Source organism: Amblyraja radiata, chromosome 4 (genome assembly GCF_010909765.2).
Source record: "Amblyraja radiata isolate CabotCenter1 chromosome 4, sAmbRad1.1.pri, whole genome shotgun sequence".
Classification (NCBI taxonomy): domain Eukaryota; kingdom Metazoa; phylum Chordata; class Chondrichthyes; order Rajiformes; family Rajidae; genus Amblyraja; species Amblyraja radiata.
Window position 1 is genome coordinate 96,217,647 of NC_045959.1, and position 20,039 is coordinate 96,237,685.

Consider the following 20,039-nt stretch of genomic DNA (forward strand, 5'->3'; position numbering starts at 1 on the left):
CAAATGGATGAAAGGTATGCAAAAAAGTAACCTTGATGAAGAAAACAGGCCGTTGTTAGCTGTTTGCTAGGTGAGAACGGGAACCTGGTGCAACTTGGGTGGGGGAGGGACGGAGAGTGGGTTTAGTGCAAGGGTTACAAGTTAGAGAAATCAATATTCATACCACCGGGCTGAAAGCTGCTCAGCGAAATATGAGATGCTGTTCCTCGAATTTGCGATTAGACTCACTCTGACAATAGAGGAGACCGAGGATAGAAAGGTCTGTGTGGGAATGGGAAGGGGAATTGTTTGGCTTTTGGCAACCGGGTGATCAGGTAGATTCAGGCGGGCTGAGCGAAAGTGTTCAGCGAAACCATCGCTCAGTCTACGTTTGGTCTCGCCGATATAAAAGAGTCCACACCTTGAACAATGGATACAGTAGATGAGGTTGGAGGAGGTGCAAGTGAACCTCTGCCTAACTTGAAAGGGCTGTTTGGGTCCCCAGACAGAGTCGAGGGAGGAGGTATAGGGACAGGTGGTTTGGGTGGGGAGGGATGAGTTAACCAAGGAGTTCCTCCCTCCACCACCTCCAGTTTAAATTCCATTTGGAATATTTTGGAGGACCAAGAAACCAAGAGTTGCGGAGGAAACAGTCTCTGCGGAAGGAGGAAAGGGGTGGCGATGGGAAGATGTGGCTAGTGGGGGGATCCCATTGGAGGTGGTGGAAATTTCAGAGGATTATGTGTTGTATGAGACGGCTGATGGGGTGGAAGGTAAGGACCAAAGCTCCTCTAGTATCTTTGGTAATGACTAGGGGGACACCCTAGTACTTACCTTCCACCTGTCCCTGTTGCGACTAGGGGGAGGGGGATCATGTGCGGGATACCGAGGAGACCATTGTGAGGCACGTGTTGTTCATTAATTGCTGTCTAGGTAACAATTAAACCGGGTTGACTCTGTGAATGTCCGCCTCCCAGCGCTGTGTCACGGTGACATTGCCGCACCTGGTGCTCTCTCTCCCTGTCTCTCTGTGTGCGGGTCCCGCCCCGCTGCCCCGGAGTGGCCGCTGCACCTTTTCCCCGGCTCCCCCTCCCTTCCCTCCCCGTCCCGGCTGCACTTTGCGGCGGCGGCGGCGGCGGCGGGATGAGCCTTGTTTCCGGGGCGAGGACTTTGCTGCGGCGCCGGGCGGCGGCGGCGGGATGGAGGCGGGCCTGTGGGCAGCGGGGTGCAGGTAGGCCCGGGCCCGGGGGTCTGTAACATAGTTCTCTAAAAACACCATAATATACAACAAAAAAAGTTAAATAAATATATTAAAAAAACCCCCACAATTGTAGCGCAAAAGAAGTTGCAGTTTTTGACTCTCACCACCGTCCCGTCGATTAAACAGGTTTGTTTGTCCCTCTCCCCTGACATCAGTCTGAAGCAAAGATCCCAGAGGATACTCCTACCTAGTATCTTTGGTCTGAAGAAGTCGTTCTTTAGTAACTTGTCAGTTTCTTTGTTGAACTAAATTAAGTCGACCCGAAACGTCACACATTCCTTTAAAAAAAAATCTTTTTATTGTTTTTTTCTCTCCAAAAAACAAACAAAAATAAAACATAAAATACAGAGCAAAAAGAAATGTACTTCCGATGGCGCTGGTGCCAGGTGCCTCCACCTTCAGCCCAGTATCCTTTTGTTTTTTCGTTTTTTTTGTTATGTTGAAGTGTGTTTTTTATGTTTTTTTAAAATGTTTTAATGTGGGGGAAGAGGGTACGGTAAGGGGGATACTGTCCTTCAGTCGCTTCCTGGAGAGGATGCGACTATTATTCGAGTCGAGTCCTCGCCCCCCCCCCCCTCCAGCGGCCTACCTACTGGATTGGCGCAGCCTTTCCTGCCTGGACCGACCAGAGCTCCAGCAGTGGCGGGACAGCGCTGATACATCGCGGGGCTGGCGATGTCTTACCGGGGATCGCCGTCTGGAGCCCGGAGTGCTGGGCCTGCGGCACCGACATCCTGGAGCTGTGGTTCGCGGAGCTCCCAACGCGGGCGGCGCTGACAAACATCGTGGGGTCCTGCGACTCTGCTCGGCTCGGCCTGCGGACTCGGGAGCTGCGGACTCCAGTGGGAGGCGGCTGATCGGGAAGTCCGGGCCGCTGAGGAGGATTTTCACCGTCGGGGTTCGGCATCGGCGTTCCATCAGCCCGGCGAGAGGGCCTGAGCATCGGGCCGCCCGGGGTGGCGACTGCGGGTGCTCGGAAGGCCGCGACCACGGGTGAACATCTGGGAAGATCACAGGGGAGGCTGGCTGGACTATGGTGCCTTCCTCACCTTGGTGCCATTGTGTTATGTTGTGTCGTGGACTTTCTGTGTTTGTGCTTTTTAAAAAAAATTCTATTTTATTTTTAATATGTTTTATTATTTATTATTTATTTATTTTTATGATACTGACTGTAAAGGGAAATTCATTTTGTTGTCTAATTGAGACAATGACAATAAATTTGAATACAATACAATACAATAATGATAAACATAACAATGGTATTGATACATAGGGATCAGGATTACATTAATAACAGGTATAACCTAATATGAGACCAGTGTCAAAATACACAATGAATATAGACCTCCCGGTCTCTATGTAAATATAGTTAAATATTTAAAAGGAAACATAAATGTTAAAAAAAAACACAAAGATAAAAAGACAAAAATAAAAATAAAAAGAAAAAAGGAAAAAATAAAACCCCTTAAACTAAAGAGAGAGAAAAAAAGAAAAGTTGATAATAATAAAATAAGAAAACAAAGCAAAGCAAAACCGAATCTGAACTGAGAATTTCAACAATTTAAGTCTGTTTGTCGTCAAGTCCGTTCCACTCTATAGAGGAAAATAATTTTTATAACGGTTAAAGAGGGAGAAATTTATGTTGTATGAAAGTGTCCAAGTCTAATCAAATTTAACCAAGGGTTCAACAATGCCACTCCTGATTTTTTCTAAATTTAAACATGATATTGTTTCAGAATACCACTGGAGTGTGGTCGGAGGGTTGGAGTCTTTCCAATAAAATAAAATAAATCTTCTGGCGATTGTGGTAAAAGCAATCAACCGATGGGCGGAGCGGGACAGATGAATAGAATCTAACATTGGTAGCCCAAAAATTGCAGTAATAGGATGAGGTTGTAAATCTATACCTAAGACTACAGAAATAGTATCAAAAATTTATTTCCAATATTTTTCCAAAAGAGGGCAGGACCAAAACATATGGGTCAGTGAGGCTACGTCAGAGTTACATCTGTCACAGGTAGGATTTATATGACCATAAAAACGAGCTAACTTATCTTTTGACATATGAGCTCTGTGAACCACCTTGAATTGTATCAAAGCGTGTCTTGCACACATTGAAGAGGTATTAACTAATTGAAGAATCTTCTCCCATTTCTCTATAGATAAAGACATTTGGAGTTCTCTTTCCCAGTCATTCTTAATTTTATCAAATGTATCACCCATTCCTTCTGTCCAGAGATGCTGCCTGTCCTGCTGAGTTACTCCAGCATTTTGTGTCTATCTTGTGGATCCACGACCTTCCTCTTCCAAAGTTAGCAGTCAGTTCCTTGGTTTTACTGACGTTGAGAGCAAAGTTGTTTTTGTTCTGGCACCATTTGGTCAGTCGATTGATCTCCCTCCTGTATTTCATTCAATAACAGTGGTGTCATAAGGTGATAGGAGCAGAATTAGGCCATTGAACGTATCAACTCTACTCCGCCATTCAATCATGTCTGATCTATCTCTCACTCATAACCTAATTCTCCCGCCTTTTCCCCATAACCCCTGACACCCGTACTAATGACTTGGCCTCCACAGCCGCCTGTGGCAAAGAATCCACAGATTCAGCATCCTCTGACTAAAGAAATTCCTCCTCATTTCCTTCCTAAAGGACCATCCTTTAATTCTGGGGCTCTGACCTCTAGTCCTTGACTCTCCCACTAGTGGAAACATCATTTCCACATCCACTCTACACCTTTCACTATTCTGTATGTTTCAATGAGGTCCCCCCTCATTCTTCTAAACTCCAGTGAGTTCAGGTCCAGTGCCGTCATACGCTCATCATATGTTAACCCACTCATTCCTGGGATCGTTCTTGTAAACCTCCTCTGGACCCTCTCCAGAGCCAGCACATCCTTCCTCAGATATGGTGCCCAAAATTGCTCACAATACTCCAAACGTGGCCTGACCAGCACCCTGTAGAGCCTCAGCATTACATTATTTTTTATTGTATTCTAGTCCTCTTGATATAAATGCTAGCAATTAAATGTTATTGGCAAACTTGAAAATTGAGTTATTTTAAGAAAGAACTGCAGATGCTGGAAAAATTGAAGGTAGACAAAAATGCTGGAGAAACTCAGCGGGTGAGGCAGCATCTATGGAGTGAAGGAATAGGTGACGTTTAGGGTCGAGATCTGAAGAAGGACCTCGACCCGAAAAGTTACCGATTTCTTCACTCCATAGATGCTGCCTCACCCACTGTGTTTCTCCAACATTTTTGTCTATCTTAGAAAATTGAATTTAAACTGTATGGTTACACAGTCATGGGCATGCAGTGAGTAGAGAAGGGGGCTGAGCACGGCCTTGTGTTGCCCCTGTGAAGATAGCATGAAGAAGTGTTCTCCATTGAGTCATTATCATAATATCTATTGAAAAGTATCAGACAAACACTCAGACTTGGTGTCCCTGTCGAAAAATCATCCAACTTGCTGGTGAAAAAAGAACCAGTTCGGAAATATTATGAAAAATAATTGTCTGGCTATTATAGTCAATGGAGCTTTAAGGTGCTCCTGTGCTGATGGTTACCGAGAAGGAGGTGTTGCTGCCAATTCGTACAGGTTGTGTTCGGCTGATGAGGAAGTAGAGGATCCATTTATAGAGAGATGCGCAGAGACCCAGTTCCGCGAGCTTGGTAACTAGTTTGGAGCGGATAATGGTGTTGAACGCCGAGCTGTAGTCTATGAGTAACTGCCTGATGTATGTGTTTTTATTGTCCAAGTGGTCCACTGTAGAGTGGAGAGACAGTGAGATCACATTCTCTGTTGACTTGTTGTGACAGTAGGCAAATTGTAGTTGGTCCTTGTTGAGGTAGGAGTGGATATGACCAACCTCTCAAAGCACCTACAAACCCACTGACTCCCATAGCTATCTGGACTGGACTTCCCACCCTGTCTCCTGTAAAGACTCTATCCCCTACTCCCAATTCTTCCATCTACACCGCATCTGCACCCAGGATGAGGTGTTCCAGACCAGGGCATTGGAGAAGTCCTCATTCTATAGCAAATGGTGGTTCCCCTCTTCTATTATAGCTGAGGCTCTCACCATGGTCTCCTCTATATCCAGCAGCTCCGCTCTTACTCCCCATCCCCCTACTCTTAACAAGGACGCAGTCCCCCTTGTCCTCACCTTCCACCCCAGCAGCCGTCGCATTCAACATATAATCCTCCGACATTTTTGCCACCTCCAACGGGATCCTACCACTGACAACATCTTCCAATCTCCCCTTTCTGCTTTCCGCAGAGACCGTTCCCTCCGTAACTCCCTGGTCAATTCACCCATTCCCACCCAAACCACCCCGGGTACTTTCCCTTGCAACCGCAGGAAATGCTACACTTGTGGCTTTACCTCCTCCCTCGACTCCATCCAAGGACCCACGCAGTCTTTACAGGTGAGGCAGAGGTTCACTTGCATCTCCTCCAACCACATCTACTGCATTCGCTGTTCCAGGTATCAACTTCTCTATAATCGGCAAGACCAAGCATAGGCTCGGCGGTCGCTTCGCCCATCACCTCCACTCAGTTCGCACTATGATCTTCCGGTGGCTCAGTACTTCAACTCCCCCTCCCATTCCGAATCAGACATTTCTGTCCTAGACCGCCTCCAGTGAGACCCAGCGCAAATTGGAGGAACAGCACCTAGTATTTCGCTTAGGTAGTTTACTTGGAAGTCATTGGTATGAACATTGACTTCTCTAATTTCAGATAGTCCTTGCTTTCTCCCTCCTTCCTCTCCCCCTTCCCAGCTCTCCCCCAAGCTTACTGTATCTGCCTCTTCCTTCCTTTCTCCCCCCCCCCCCGACTGTCTGAAGAAGTGTCTCGACCCGAAACGTCGCCTATTCCTTCTCTCCATAGATGCCGCCTCACCCGCTGAGTTATTCCAGCATTTTGTCTACTTTCATCACCACGGACATTAGTTCCACTGGTCGATAGTCATTGAAGCATGTTGCCTTACTCTACTTGGGCACCGGTAGTATTGATGCCCTCTTAAAGCAGGTATGATCCTCAGACCTCAGTAATGAGAGGTTGAAGATGTCCGCAAAATCTTCAGCCAGTTGGTCTTAACAGATTTCAAGAACACGACCAGATATACCATCAGGTCCAGATGCTTCTCGTAGGTTCATCCTCCTGAAGTCGTGATGTCGGCCTCTGTGACTGACTGTAATACCACCTGGAGCTATGAGGGCCCGGGAAGGCATAATAGTGTTCTCCCTATCGAAGCGTGCGTAGAATGCATTGAGCTTGACAGGGAGTGATGCTTCGCTGTCGTTTGAGCTGCCCCCTGATTTCACCTTGTCGAAAGTGAAGGCATGCAAGCCCTGCCACAGCTGCCGAACATCTATTTCATCCTCCAGTTTAGAGCTCAACTCTCTGTTAACTTTTTAGATGGCCTTATCAAGGTCATATCTGGACCTTGTATAACTCTGCATCGGCAGAATTGAATGCCCGAGATCTGGTCCTCAGAAGAATGTGGATGTGGTTCATCCCAAGGCTTCTGGTTAGGAAACATTCAGATCAGATTCAGATTCAACTTTAATTGTCATTGTCAGTGTACAGTACAGAGACGACAAAATGCAGTTCGCATCTCCCTGGAAGAGCGACATAGAATATGATTTTAATAAATAAAGCTATTTACATGCATACAGTTAGTGTTTTTTCTGTGGGAGGAGTGTCCGTTGGGGGGTGGGGGGGTGGGGGGGTGATTGGCAGTCACCGAGGTACATTGTTGAGTAGTGTGACAGCCGCAGGGAAGAAGCTGTTCCTGGACCTGCTGGTCCGGCAACGGAGAGACCTGTAGCGCCACCCGGATGGTAGGAGGGTAAACAGTCCATGGTTGGGGTGAGAGCAGTCCTTGGCGATGCTGAGCGCCCTTCGCAGACAACGCTTGCTTTGGACATACTCAATGGAGGGGAGCAAGGAACCGGTGATGCGTTAGGCAATTTTCACCACCCTCTTCAGTGCTTTCCGGTCGGAGACAGAGCAGTTGCCATACCATACTGTGATACAGTTGGTAAAGATGTTCTCGGTGGTGCAGCGGTAGAAGTTCACCAACATCTGAGGAGACAGATGGACCTTCTTTAGACTCCTCAGGAAGAAGAGACGCTGGTGAGCCTTCTTGACCAGAGTCGAGGTATTGTGGGTCCAAGAGAGGTCATCGGAGATGTTGACCCCCAGGAACCTGAAGCTGGAAACACGTTCCAGCTCCGTCCCGTTGATGTGGATGGGGGTGTGCGTGCCGCCCTTAGACTTCCTGAAGTCTACAATGAGCTCCTTGGTCTTCTTGGAGATAAGGGCCAGGTTGTCAGCACACCATGCTGATAGGAGCTGGACCTCCTCCCTATAGGCCGACTCATCATTGTTGCTGATGAGGCCAATCACCGTTGTATCATCTGCATACTTGATGATGGTGTTAGTACCATGTACAGGTGTGCAGTCGTAGGTGAAGAGGGAGTAGAGGAGGGGGCTCAGCCCACAGCCCTGTGGAACGCCGGTGTTCAGGGTGAGGGTTGAAGAGGTGTGCTTGTCTAACCTAACCGACTGGGGTCTGTTGGTTAGAAAGTCCAGTATCCAGTTGCAGAGGGAGGGGTCGATGCCCAGGTTACCGAGTTTGGTGATCAGTTTAGAGCAGTGGTTCCCAACCTTTTTTTGGCCATGCCCCACCTAATCACCTCTAAAATCCTGATGCCCCCCCCCCCATATTTTAGCACGAGCAAACAAAGAAATAATTCTCAGAAAATGGAATTTACTCAAAATAACATCTGAAACATAAACTACATATGTTTACCTGATGCCCCCCTTAAAAATCAAATTTCCCCCCTGTGGGGCGTACGCCCCACGTTGGGAACCACTGGTTTAGAGGGTATAATGGTGTTGAATGCTGAGCTGTAATCGATGAACAGCATTCTTACGTAAGTGTCTCTGTTGTCGAGGTGGGAGAGGGCGGAGTGAAGTGCCGTTGAGATGGCATCCTCCGTACTCCTGTTCTTGCGGTAGGCAAACTGACAGGGATCCAATGTGGGGGGTAGGCAGCCTTTGAGGTGTTCCAGGAACAGCCTCTCGAAGCACTTGGTGATGATGGGAGTAAGTGCAACTGGGCGGAAGTCGTTGAGGCTTGCCGCAGTGGAGTGTTTTGGCACCGGCACGATGGAGGTGGTTTTAAGGCACGTGGGGCCAACTGCTTGGGCAAGTGACAGGTTGAAGATGTCAGTCCAGACGTCTGCCAGCTGCGCAGCACAGGCCCTGAGGACGCACCCGGGGATGCCGTCAGGGGCAGCAGCCTTACGTGCATTAGTCCTACTCAGTGCCACGTACACGTCGTAGGGGGTGAGTGTGAGGGGTTGGTGATCGGCAGGGAGCACAGCCTTGATGGCTGTCTCTAGATTGTCCCTGTCGAAGCAGCCATAGAAGTGGTTAAGCTCCTCAAGGAAGGAGGCGTCGCTGGATGTGGGGGTGGTGTTGGTGGGTCTATAGTCCATGATGGCCTGGATGCCTTGCCACATGCGTCGAGAGTCGGAGTTGTTGTTGAAGTGCTCCTCAATCCTGAGCTTATGGCAGTGCTTGGCCTTCTTGATGCCCCTCTTCAGGTTAGCCCTGGATGAACTGTAGGCTCGAGCATCGTCTGACCTGAAAGCGGTGTCCCGTGCTTTCAGCAGTAGCCTGACCTCGCTGCTCATCCATGGCTTCTGATTCGGGAATATGGTCACCCGTTTGAGGGAGGTGACACTATTGATGGTGGAATTTATAAAGTCCAGAACAGAGGATGTGTAGGAATCAATGTCCGTGTGGGAGTCAAGGGTGGCCTGGGCTGCAAACGCCTTCCAGTCAGTGTTTCCAAAACACTGCTGAAGTGTGGAGTCCGCTTCCTCTGACCAGACTTTAACTGTCCTCACAGTGGGTTTAACCCGTCTGATGAGTGGGGAGTACTTGGGGAGCAGGAACAATGAGAGGTGATCAGACTGACCAAGATGGGAGAGGGGGACGGCTTTGTAAGCTTCAGCCAAGTTAGTGTAGACTTTGTCCAGTGTCTTGTCTACTCTAGTGGCGAAGGAGACATGTTGGTGGAATTTGGGGAGTACAGTCTTCAGGTTGGAGTGATTGAAGTCACCCGCAACAATGAAGGCTGCCTAGGGGTTGTGAGTCTGTTGTTTGCTAATGGCAGTATGCAGCTCTTTCATTGCAAGCTTGGCATTAGCATCAGGAGGGATATAGGCTGCAGTCACAACAGTGGAGGTGAACTCTCTGGGCAGATAGAACGGTCTGCATCTAACCAAGAGGAACTCAAGGTTAGCTGAGCAGTGACGCGATGATGGTGGAGTCCGTGCACCATGCTTTATTTACATAAATGCACAGACCCCCACCTCTGGTCTTACCGGAGTTGTCCTGTCCGCTCGGAGTAAATGACGCCCCGTAAGCTGGTCGGATGGTGTTCATGGGAACATAATCCTCCACACATTTCGTTATGAAGTTGGTAATAACTGTGGCGTTTTCTTTCAGGTCCGTTACCAAGTCCTTGAACATCAGTCAAAACACCGAATCCCAAGGAGTCTGGAGTCGTTCTCCAGCCTCCCCTTCAGTCACTGCGTATATGCAGGATGAAGTAGCACAGTTGAATGCTTTCCAAAGCTGAATGATTTCCCAAAGTGAGGGTGAGGGATGGAGAAATAGGCATCTCTGATGGTTGTATAGCAGTGGTGATGGGTGTTTGATCCCCTGGTGCTGCAGAGCACGTGCTGGTGGCAGTCAGGGCGTGGTTTCTTCCGCCCGCCTTTGTTGACGTCCTGGGCTATGATGGTAAAGGCGTTCCTGATGTGGCCTCTTGTATATCGGTGGGACCAAGGGTAGACTCGGCGATTGTTTCGCAGAACACTTGTGCTTGGTCCGCCAAGGCTTACCGGGTCACCTGGTTGCCAATCATTTTAACTACCCATCCTGTTCCCATACGGACCTTTCTGTCCTGGGGCATTATCATTGCCAGAGGCCACACGCAATACTGGAGGAGCAGCACCTGATATTCTGCCTGTGTAGCTTACGATCCAATGGTATGAATATTGGAATCTCCCACTTTAGGTAACCTCTTGCAACCCAATTCCCCCCCCCCCCCCTTTTTCTTCCCCACACGCTCCTTTCTTTCTTCCACTGCTCTGCCCCCTTCTCCTGTGCCCCACGTGGGCTCCCCTTCCCACCCCACCACATTCCTTCCTCTAGCTTCACAATTAGCAACTGTTCAGTCCTTTTGCCTCGCACCTTCTGTTTTTCTCATCTCCGGCCGGAGATCATCTGCCTATCAAACTCCCCCCCCACACCCCACTCCCCAATCTGTGTTCACCTATTATTTCCCACACTTTGTTTGCCTCCTCTCTTCAAGCTTTTTTCATCCTCCACCCCTCCCCTTTCCACCCCACCTCCCTACATTCAGTCTGAAGAAAGGTCCTGACCTGAAACATCACCTATCCATGTTCTTCAGGGATGCAGCCTGACCCGCTGATTACTCCATCACTTTTTTTCCATCTATTGTTTGCTGGTTTATTTCCACTTTTTGTTAATACTGGCTGCTTCCCCGCTGCTCTTTCAATTCTCAATCTGAATCGTCGACTGACCATCTTCCTTCACAAGTGCTGCCTGACCCGCTGAGTTCCTCTCAGCTGTTCTCCAGCTGAAGATTCACGCATGTGCAGCCTCCAGTGCTTCCACCTGATATTCCCCATGGAAGACACATTCTAGATGTGTCATCGATTGCATTACAAAACATTTCCCTATTTCCCATTCATCAAAATAGTTGCATGTCCTAGAATTATCGCCACCTCCAACGTGACCCCACCACTCGCCACATCTTCCCGTCTCCCCCCCCGTCTGCTTTCCGCAAAGACCACTCCCTCCGTAACTCCCTGGTCAATTCTACCCTTCCCACCCACACCACCCCCTCCCCGGGCACTTTCCCTTGCAACCGCAGGAAATGCTACACTTGTCGCTTTACCTCCCCCCTCAACTCCATTCAAGGACCCAAGCAGTCGTTCCAGGTGCGACAGAGTTTCACCTGCACCTCCTCCAACCTCATCTATTGCACCCGCTGCTCTAGATGTCAGCTGATCTACATCTGTGAGACTAAGCGTAGGCTTGCCGATCGTTTCGCCGAACACCTCCGCATTAACCAACCTGATCTCACTGTGGCTCAGCACTTCAACTCCCCCTCCCATTCCGATTCTGACCTTTCTGTCCTGGGCCTCCTCCATGGCCAGAGTGAGGCCCACCAGAAATTGGAGAAGCAGCACCTCATATTCCGCTTGGGCAGTTTGCACCCCAGCGGTATGAACATTGACTTCTCCAATTTCTGGTAGCCCTTGCTGTCTCCTCCCCTTCCCAGCTCTCCTTCAGCCCTCTGGGCTCCTCCACTTCCTTTCTTCTTCCCCCCCCCTCCCCCCCTTACCCTGCATCAGTCTGAAGAAGGGTTTCGGCCCGAAACGCTGCCTATTTCCTTCGCTCCATTAGATGCTGCCGCACCCGCTGAATTTCTCCAGCATTGTTGTCTCTATCTTTGGTGTAAACCAGCATCTGCAATTCCTTCCTACACAGTTATATGCCTATTCAGATTTTACTATTTATCGCATGGATCCACAAAAGTGCAGGTGATCAGTGTCTGATGCAAGGAGGTGTTTCCATAAAGGATTATTAACAATTAATATTTAAAAATTAACAATGTGGCTTATGTCAAATTGAGTTATTGTCAACACATTCTTGGGGCTATCAGACAGTAATTTAGGCAGATGGAAACTTTTTGCAGGATATTTACTGTGATTTTCTTTTTCTTTTGCTCTGTCTAGATGTTTTTGTGAAGGTTTTGTGGATTTAAGAAACACAATAGCCTGCAAATTAGTTAAACTAGCACCAAATGGGTGAAAGAGCTGCACAGCACAGCACAGCACAGCACAGCAACAGGCCCATTGGCTCTCTAAAGGGCCTGTCCCACGAGCATGCGACTCCATGCGGCAAGTGCGACCTAACGTGGTCGTTTGAGCCGTACGGCGTCGCGGGGACGGTCCCACTTTGATCGCCGGAGCCGTATGGAGTTTTGCGGAGCTGGTCCCGACATCGTGTGAGGCTCCGAAAAACTGACCGTGTTCAAAAATTCCGCGCGGCAACGGCCTGCCGGCCCGCAGCCGCCTCGACGCCGTACGCACCGCCTCGACGGGCATACGCAGCGTCTTTACGCCGTACGTCACGCGCGACCTTCCCGCGGACTTCGCTCGAACTTCACGTCACTCACTCGACCTCTGCGCGGCTCCTGCTTCCGGTTTGGTCGCGCTCGCCGCATGCAGGCGCATGCTGGTGGGACCGGCCCTGTACGGGGATCACTCGACCCCCGCGTGGCCCCCGCTTCCGGTTTGGTCGCGCTTGCGCATGCAGGTCGCATGCTCGTGGGACAGGCCCTTTAGCCACACCAGCTATTTTGGCATCTTGAGCTAGTCTAATTTGCCTGTATCCGGCCCATATCCCTCTACACCCTTCCTATCCATGTTTGTCCAAATAACTTTTGAAAGTTGTAATTATATCTACTTCTATAGATTCCTCTGGCAGCTTCTTACAGACACAGACGACCCTCTGGATGAAGAAGTTGCCCCTTTGGTCCCTCTTAAATATCTCTCTTTTCACCTTAAGCGTATGTCCTCTAGTTTTCTAATATTTTATGCTGAGAAAATGACTGAGTGTTAATTTTATGCACTGGATTGCCAAAGTATTTAGTTAGAAAACTACAGCAAGGGAATAGGCTCTGCAGCAGTATTACTAGTTATTATAATTAATTTTCATAATTGAATGTCATAATCAGATAATTGGCATAAACAAATGACTGACGTTGTCTTTTCAATACTAGCATAGGATAAATTCCTTTATCATCGTATATTTCAGAATCAGAGTCAGATTTTATTCGCCAAGTATGTTTTGCAACATACGAGAAATTTCCTTGGCCAGGTCATTCATACAATTAAAAGCAACAGATCACTCAAAAACGCATTTTAACATGAACATCCACCACAGTGACTCAGACACATTCTTCACTGTGATGGAAGGCGAAATAAAGTACAAGTCCTTCATTTTGTTCTTCCTCGGTCGGGGGCCTTGAGACCTCCGTTGGCGGGACGGTCTTGACTCCCGTAGCCGGCGGCGTTCAGGCCCTCCCCCCTCCCCCCCACATAAAACAAACCGAAGTACATTAAAACAAACTTTTAACAAATACTAAAAATAACAAAAAGATGAAAAAACGAACAGACTGCCGGCAGGGCTGCCATCTCCCCGGCGCCTCTTATTTTACCACTTGTGATTCATTATTGATTGCTCATGCAGTAAAAACAGCTTTGTTGGATCATCGAAACAAAAAAAACACTCAGCAGGTCAGGCAGTATCTGTGAAAAGAGAAACGGATAATGTTTTTTGTTTCAAAAATCAACTTTATTCACAATAAAAAATATTTGCAAATCAAAAATTGTGTAAAATGTCTTCATGTCTATACATTCAATAGCGTCATACTCAGTCGTGTTTGCACCTATCTTTAAAGAAACAACTTTGCCACTCATGTGGCACCCTGTGGGGTGATATCCCTTCCTTTGTTTGAGAGGTGTTCCCACTGAACTTTGCCCTTCAACGTTCAATAGCGGAAGGACCCCCAAGCTGTGGTCCTTCCCCACAAAGCCTTTGCGTTAGTTGCAGCAATGCATCCCTCAGCATGTACTCCTGCAGTCTGGAATGGGCTAGTCGGCAACGTTGCCTGATGGACATCTGGCTCTGTCAGGATACCAACAGGTTTCGGGCAGGCCAAAGGGAGACTTTCAACAAGTTGATTGTCTTCCAGCAATGAGTCTCTCAGAGTCCTCTGTTACGGAGCTGTTTGGCATCGACTGTGATGAAGGCCCTTTCATTCTTCTATAGACCCTCTTCACAAACTCACACTCTGCAATGAAGAGGGCAACCGTCTCCTTTTCATAGCAGCCATCCTGAGGGCAATGTGCATCCAATGTAAGACTCCAATGATACAGGACGGATCTGTCTGGGATGGCCCCTCTCACCCGCAGCCAAATGAGATGTTGGTGGTTTTTGGTGCATTCTGGCGATGCGTTTCTCCAGACACACTGGGCAGCCTGCTGAGGGAACCACTCGCAGGATCCATCGAGTCCTTATCCTGTGGTGCCTGCAGGATGTTTCGTGCTGACCACTTCCCAATGGACTTGTGGTCAAAGATGTTGGTCTGGAAGAACTTTTCCAGTGGCACAGTAACGTCCAGCTGACTGGCACATTGCGTGGCATCAGTGTTGGGGCCCATCCTTTACGGGTTACAGGTAGAATCTCAGCAGGTGATGCCACTTGGTGCCTAAGGTGCACTGGCTCTATGCTCAGCCTGATGCAGCTACACACAAAGGTTGCCGACAAGATGAGGATGATGGGGGTTTTGCCCCTATTTTCAGTGGACGTACATTGTGACCCTGTTAAATCTGTTCCATGTTGGATCACGTGGCAGACCCTTCAGCAGAGTCAGGAAAGAGGTCTGATGCCGCATCTCTGTCTTGAAAGATTAACTGTTTCCCCTTTCACAGATGCTACCTGTCACGGCATTTGCTGCTTTTATTTCACATTTTCAACATCTGACCTGTGTGGGTTTTCTCCGGGAGCTCCGGTTTCCACCCACACTCCAAAGATGTACAGGTTTGTAGGTTAATTGGCTTTGGTAAAACTATAAATTGTCCCTAGTGTGTGTAGAATAGTGTTAATGTACGGGGGTCGCTGGTTGGCATGGACTCGGTGGGCCGAAGGGCCTGTTTCCGCGTTGTATCTCTAAACTAAACTAAACGAAACATAACAATTGGTGTTGATTGGGAAAGAAAGGAGACAGTAAAATAAAAGGGGAAACAATTGTTTGCAGTCTGTTCCACCATCCAATGACCTAGTTCACCAGACTGAGATGTGACCTCTCGATCAGTCTTTGGCTGTGTGCTTGGATTCTGGCATCCTGAGAAGCCACTTCCTGAAGGTCTGAGACATTTTTTTTATAGCAGTCAGACACTTTGCTGATTATAGAAAACCAAAGTCAGCTTCTACATAAACAATTATAAATCATAAACTATGGAGGGTTAAAGCCAGTTCAGTCTCTAGAACAAAAGAATGCAAATTATATTTATTGGATGTAGTTATCTTTTACTTTTAAGTTTTGTTGGCTGTCAGCATTCCCATGTAGCTTCTTTCTCCAGTATAACTCTGTTTATATCAGCAATGACTTAAAGACACAAAATGCTGGAGTAACTCAGCGGGACAGGCAGGAATGGGTGACGTTTCGGGTTTAGACATTTTTTCAGACTGAGAGTAAAGGGCTTGTCTCACTTTCCCGAGTTATTCACGAATTCACCTGAGTTATTCACGAATTCTCCTGAGTTTTCAAACTTGCAGAATGTTCGTAACGAGTCCGTAGGAGTCCGTGGATATATCGTAACGGCTCGTTATGCCAGCCGTAGGTACTCGGGGCTATTTTTCTTACTCGTGGACATTTTTCATCAAGCTGAAAAAACGTCCCAACTTACATGATGCCCCGAGTACCTACGGCTGCCATAACGAGCCGCAACAAAATATCCACGGACTCCTACGGCCTCCTACGGACTCGTTACGAACATTATGCGAGTTTGAAAACTCGGGAGAATTCGTGAATAACTCAGGAGAATTTGTGAATAACTCGGGAAAGTGGGACAGGCCCTTAAGGGGATAGGGAGACACAGAGAAATGGTAAAGTGTGAAAACAAGAGATCAAAGAGGACAAAGTTCAAGGAAAATGTTAGTGGATTCAAGCCAACAGCCAACTCTCAGATTTTGTATTCAAAAGGGAACTGCAGATGCTGGAATATCGAAGGTACACAAAATTGCTGGAGGAACTCAGCGGGTGCAGCAGCATCTATGGAGCGAAGGAAATAGGCGACGTTTCGGGCCGAAACCCTTCTTCAGACTGATGGGGGGTGGGGAAAGAAAGAAGGAAAAAGGGAGGAGGAGGAGGAGCCCGAGGGCGGGCGGATGGGAGGGTGGGAGGAGACAGCTAGAGGGTGAAGGAAGGGGAGGAGACAGCACAGGCTAGCCAAATTGGGGGAATTCAATGTTGATGCCATAAGGACCCCAGACGGAATATGAGGTGCTGTTCCTCCAATTTCCGCTGTTGTTCACTCTGGCAATGTCCCCCCTCGACTCCATTCAAGGTCCCAAGCAGTCGTTCCAGGTGCGACAAAGGTTCACCTGTATCTCCTCCAACCTCATCTACTGCATCCGCTGCTCTAGATGTCAGCTAATTTACATCGGTGAGACCAAGCGTAGGTTGGCCGAACACCTCCATTCAGTCCGCAATAACCTACCTGACCTCCCGGTGGCTCAGCACTTCAACTCCCCCTCCCATTCCCAATCCGACCTCTCTGTCCTGGGTCTCCTCCATTGCCAGAGTGAGCAACAGCGGAAATTGGAGGAACAGCACCTCATATTCCGTCTGGGGTCCTTGCGCCCTTATGGCATCAACATTGAATTCCCCCAATTTGGCTAGCCTGTGCTGTCTCCTCCCCTTCCTTCACCCTCTAGCTGTCTCCTCCCACCCTCCCATCCGCCCGCCCTCGGGCTCCTCCTCCTCCTCCCTTTTTCCTTCTTTCTTTCCCCACCCCCCATCAGTCTGAAGAAGGGTTTCGGCCCGAAACGTCGCCTATTTCCTTCGCTCCATAGATGCTGCTGCACCCGCTGAGTTCCTCCAGCAATTTTGTGTACCTCAGATTTTGTAGATGGACACAAAAAGCTGGAGTGACTCAGCGGGTCAGACAGCATCTCTAGAGAAAAGGAATAGGTGACGTTTCAGGTCGAGACCCTTCAGATTTTGTAAACTTGCATTGCAGAGTAGTATGGAAGTACTGGATCTTTTGGATGAGATGGGGTCTATACAATTGCATCGTACTATTCGAAGAAGAATAGACTATACTTCAAAATGTGTTCATTGGATTTGAAAGATTTTGGGAGATTGCAAAATAGCTATATAAATCATGCTGGTAATATGTGCTTTGGAAACTTGAGCGGAGCCCACAAGGTAGACCTGTTTTCTGCAGTTTTGAGTGAATCCAGCATAAATTAAATGCAGGGTTTTGAATGAGATGTTAAACTGAGTTTCCATTTCCATTTTGGGCAGGAGAAGTGATAAAGAAATGGCAGAGGAGTTGAATAACTTTTTTGCATCAATCTTCACAGTGGAAATCACCAGTAACCTCCTTGAAATTCAAGAGAGTCAGGCGGTGGTAGTTAGTGGAGTGGCTATTACTAAGGAGAAGGTGCTTGGGAAGCTGAAAGGGCTGAGGGTGGACAAGTCATCTGGACAGGATGGACTGCACCTTCGGGTTCTGAAAGAGGTGGCTTTAGAGATCGTGGAGGCATTAATAATGATATTTCAAAAATCATTAGAGCCAGGACTGGTTCCAGGTGATTGGAAAATTGCCAGTATTATCCCAGGAGCAAAGCAGAATAGTGGGAACTATAGGCCAGTTAGTCTGACTTCAATGATTGGTAAGATTTTACAGTTCATTATAAAGGATCAGGTTACGGAATACTTTAGTCAAAGGATGGTGAATCTGTGGAATTCTTTGTCAAGAAGGCTGTCGATGGATATTTTTAAGGCAGAGAAAGATAGATTCCTGATTAGTACGGGGGTCAGGTGTGATTGGGAGAAAGCAGGAGAATGGAGTTAGGAGGGTGGGATAGATCAGCCATGATTGAATGGCGGAGTACACTTGATCAGCCGAATGGCCTAATTCTGCTCCTATCCCTTATGACCTTCCTGATGGGTATAAAAATAAATTAATCTCAGTTTCAAGAAATGCAGAAAATTTCTCTAAGTCCTCACCAAGGCAGTGCTTCACATTAAGTATGAAATAAACTGTTTAACCTTTGTGCTTTTTGTGTGAATAGATTGTGAAAATTATCTACATCATTTGCCTCCATTGCCTCAAGGGGTCCAAATGACAAATAAATTGTATTGTATTGTATTGCATTGTATTGTATTGTATTGTATTTGAAAACACTTTGTAAATTAGATAATTGGGCACATTCTATAAAATCAGCCTAATTTCACACACTCTTTTTCACACAGAGAGTTGTGAGTCTGTGGAATTCTCTGCCTCAGAGGGTGGTGGAGACCAGTTCTCTGGATACTTTCAAGAGAGAGCTAGATAGGGCTCTTAAAGATAGCGGAGTCAGGGGATATAGAGAGAAGGCAGGAACGGGTACTGATTGGGGATGATCAGCCATGATCACATTGAATGGCGGTGCTGGTTCGAAGGGCCAAATGGCCTACTCCTGCACCTATTGTCTATTGTCTATTGTCTATAATTTTGGCACGGAAGACCATTGAGTTCCTGACAATACATTGCAGAGCAATCCCATCAAATTCATATCCCTACTTTCTTTGTGTCATCTTGATAGGCCTCGTCCAGAGGTTTTTTGGGACAAGAATAACCACAAATTCAACTCAAATAATAATAATAATAATGGATGGGATTTATATAGCGCCTTTCTAATACTCAAGGCGCTTAATACTCAAGGCGCTTAGTCAAGCAGCACCTGGGGACAGAGAAATGGAATGCTTTGAGTCGGGAATCCTTCCTCAGAACTGGGAGAAACATGGTTGGTTGTCAGTTTACAAGGCAGAGCCATTTGGTGGGGGAGGGGGGGGGGTGGGGGGGAAGGGGGGGGGAGAGTAAGGTGTAAGACATATGGAGGTAATTGAAGACAGATAAGCAAGAGCACTGCTGATTTCACTCAACTTCGCTCCTCATCTTACAGTTTTTGTCTTTTCATTTCTGGCCTTTGTCCACCTATGTGCCATTCCAAACTCCCCTCATCTATAAGATCGACACGAAACGCTGGAATTGCAAAATACAATAAGACTGCGGAAGGGTCTCAAACTGAAACGTCACCTATTACTTCTCTCCAGAGATGCTGTCTGACCCGCTGAGTTATTCCAGCTTTTTGTGTCTATCTTCAGTTTAAACCAGCTTGTGCAGTTCCTTCCTACATCTATATCTACATATCACTTACAATGTTTTGTCCTGCCCCATCTCTTTCCCAGCTTTCTCCCCACTACCACAATTAGTCTGAAGAAGGGTCCAGACCTGCAGTGTCATCTATCATGTCTTCCAGAGATGCTGCTTGACCTGCTGAGCTACTCCAGCGCTATTTTGTTTTCAGCATAAATACTGATCATTACGGAGGCATTTTAAAGAAACAGTGAGAGAAAGCTTGTTAATGCAAAATGATGGTAAAGTAGTTTACCTGATGTTGGAAAATTCGCTATTAATTTTGGTGGATAGGAATCTAAAGGCAGATACTCAAAATGCTGGAGTAACTCAGTGGGACAATCAGCTTCTATGGATAGGAGAAGGGTCTCGACCCAAAACGTCACCCATTCCTTCTATCCAGAGATTCTGCCTGTCGTGGACCTCCCATATTGAGGCAACGGCCAAGAAAGCACAGCAACGCCTCTACTTCCGATGAAGGCTTAGGAAGTTTGGCATGTCCCCAACAACCCTCACCAATGCGCCGTAGAAAGCATTTTATCGGGATGCATCACAGCTTGTTTTGGGAACAGCTCCATCCAAGACTACAACGAATTGCAGCAAATTGTGGACGCAGCCCAGACCATCAAACAAACCAACCTCCCTTCTATTGACTCTATTTATACCTCACACTGCCTCGGCAAGGCCAGCAGATTAATCAAGGAT

The 20,039-nt window shown here is 47.6% G+C and overlaps 1 protein-coding gene across 3 annotated transcripts in view; it reads left to right on the forward strand.

Moving 5' to 3' along the window:
- Window positions 1–1,122: 1,122 nt before the first annotated feature.
- The window catches only part of sugct (succinyl-CoA:glutarate-CoA transferase), a 469,744-nt gene continuing 450,827 nt past the window's right edge, over window positions 1,123–20,039 (forward strand). For all 3 annotated transcript variants that reach the window (XM_033019979.1, XM_033019981.1, XM_033019980.1), the window contains exon 1: window positions 1,123–1,210. In XM_033019979.1, coding sequence (XP_032875870.1) covers window positions 1,123–1,210 — 88 coding nt within the window. The remainder of the gene's footprint in view (window positions 1,211–20,039) is intronic.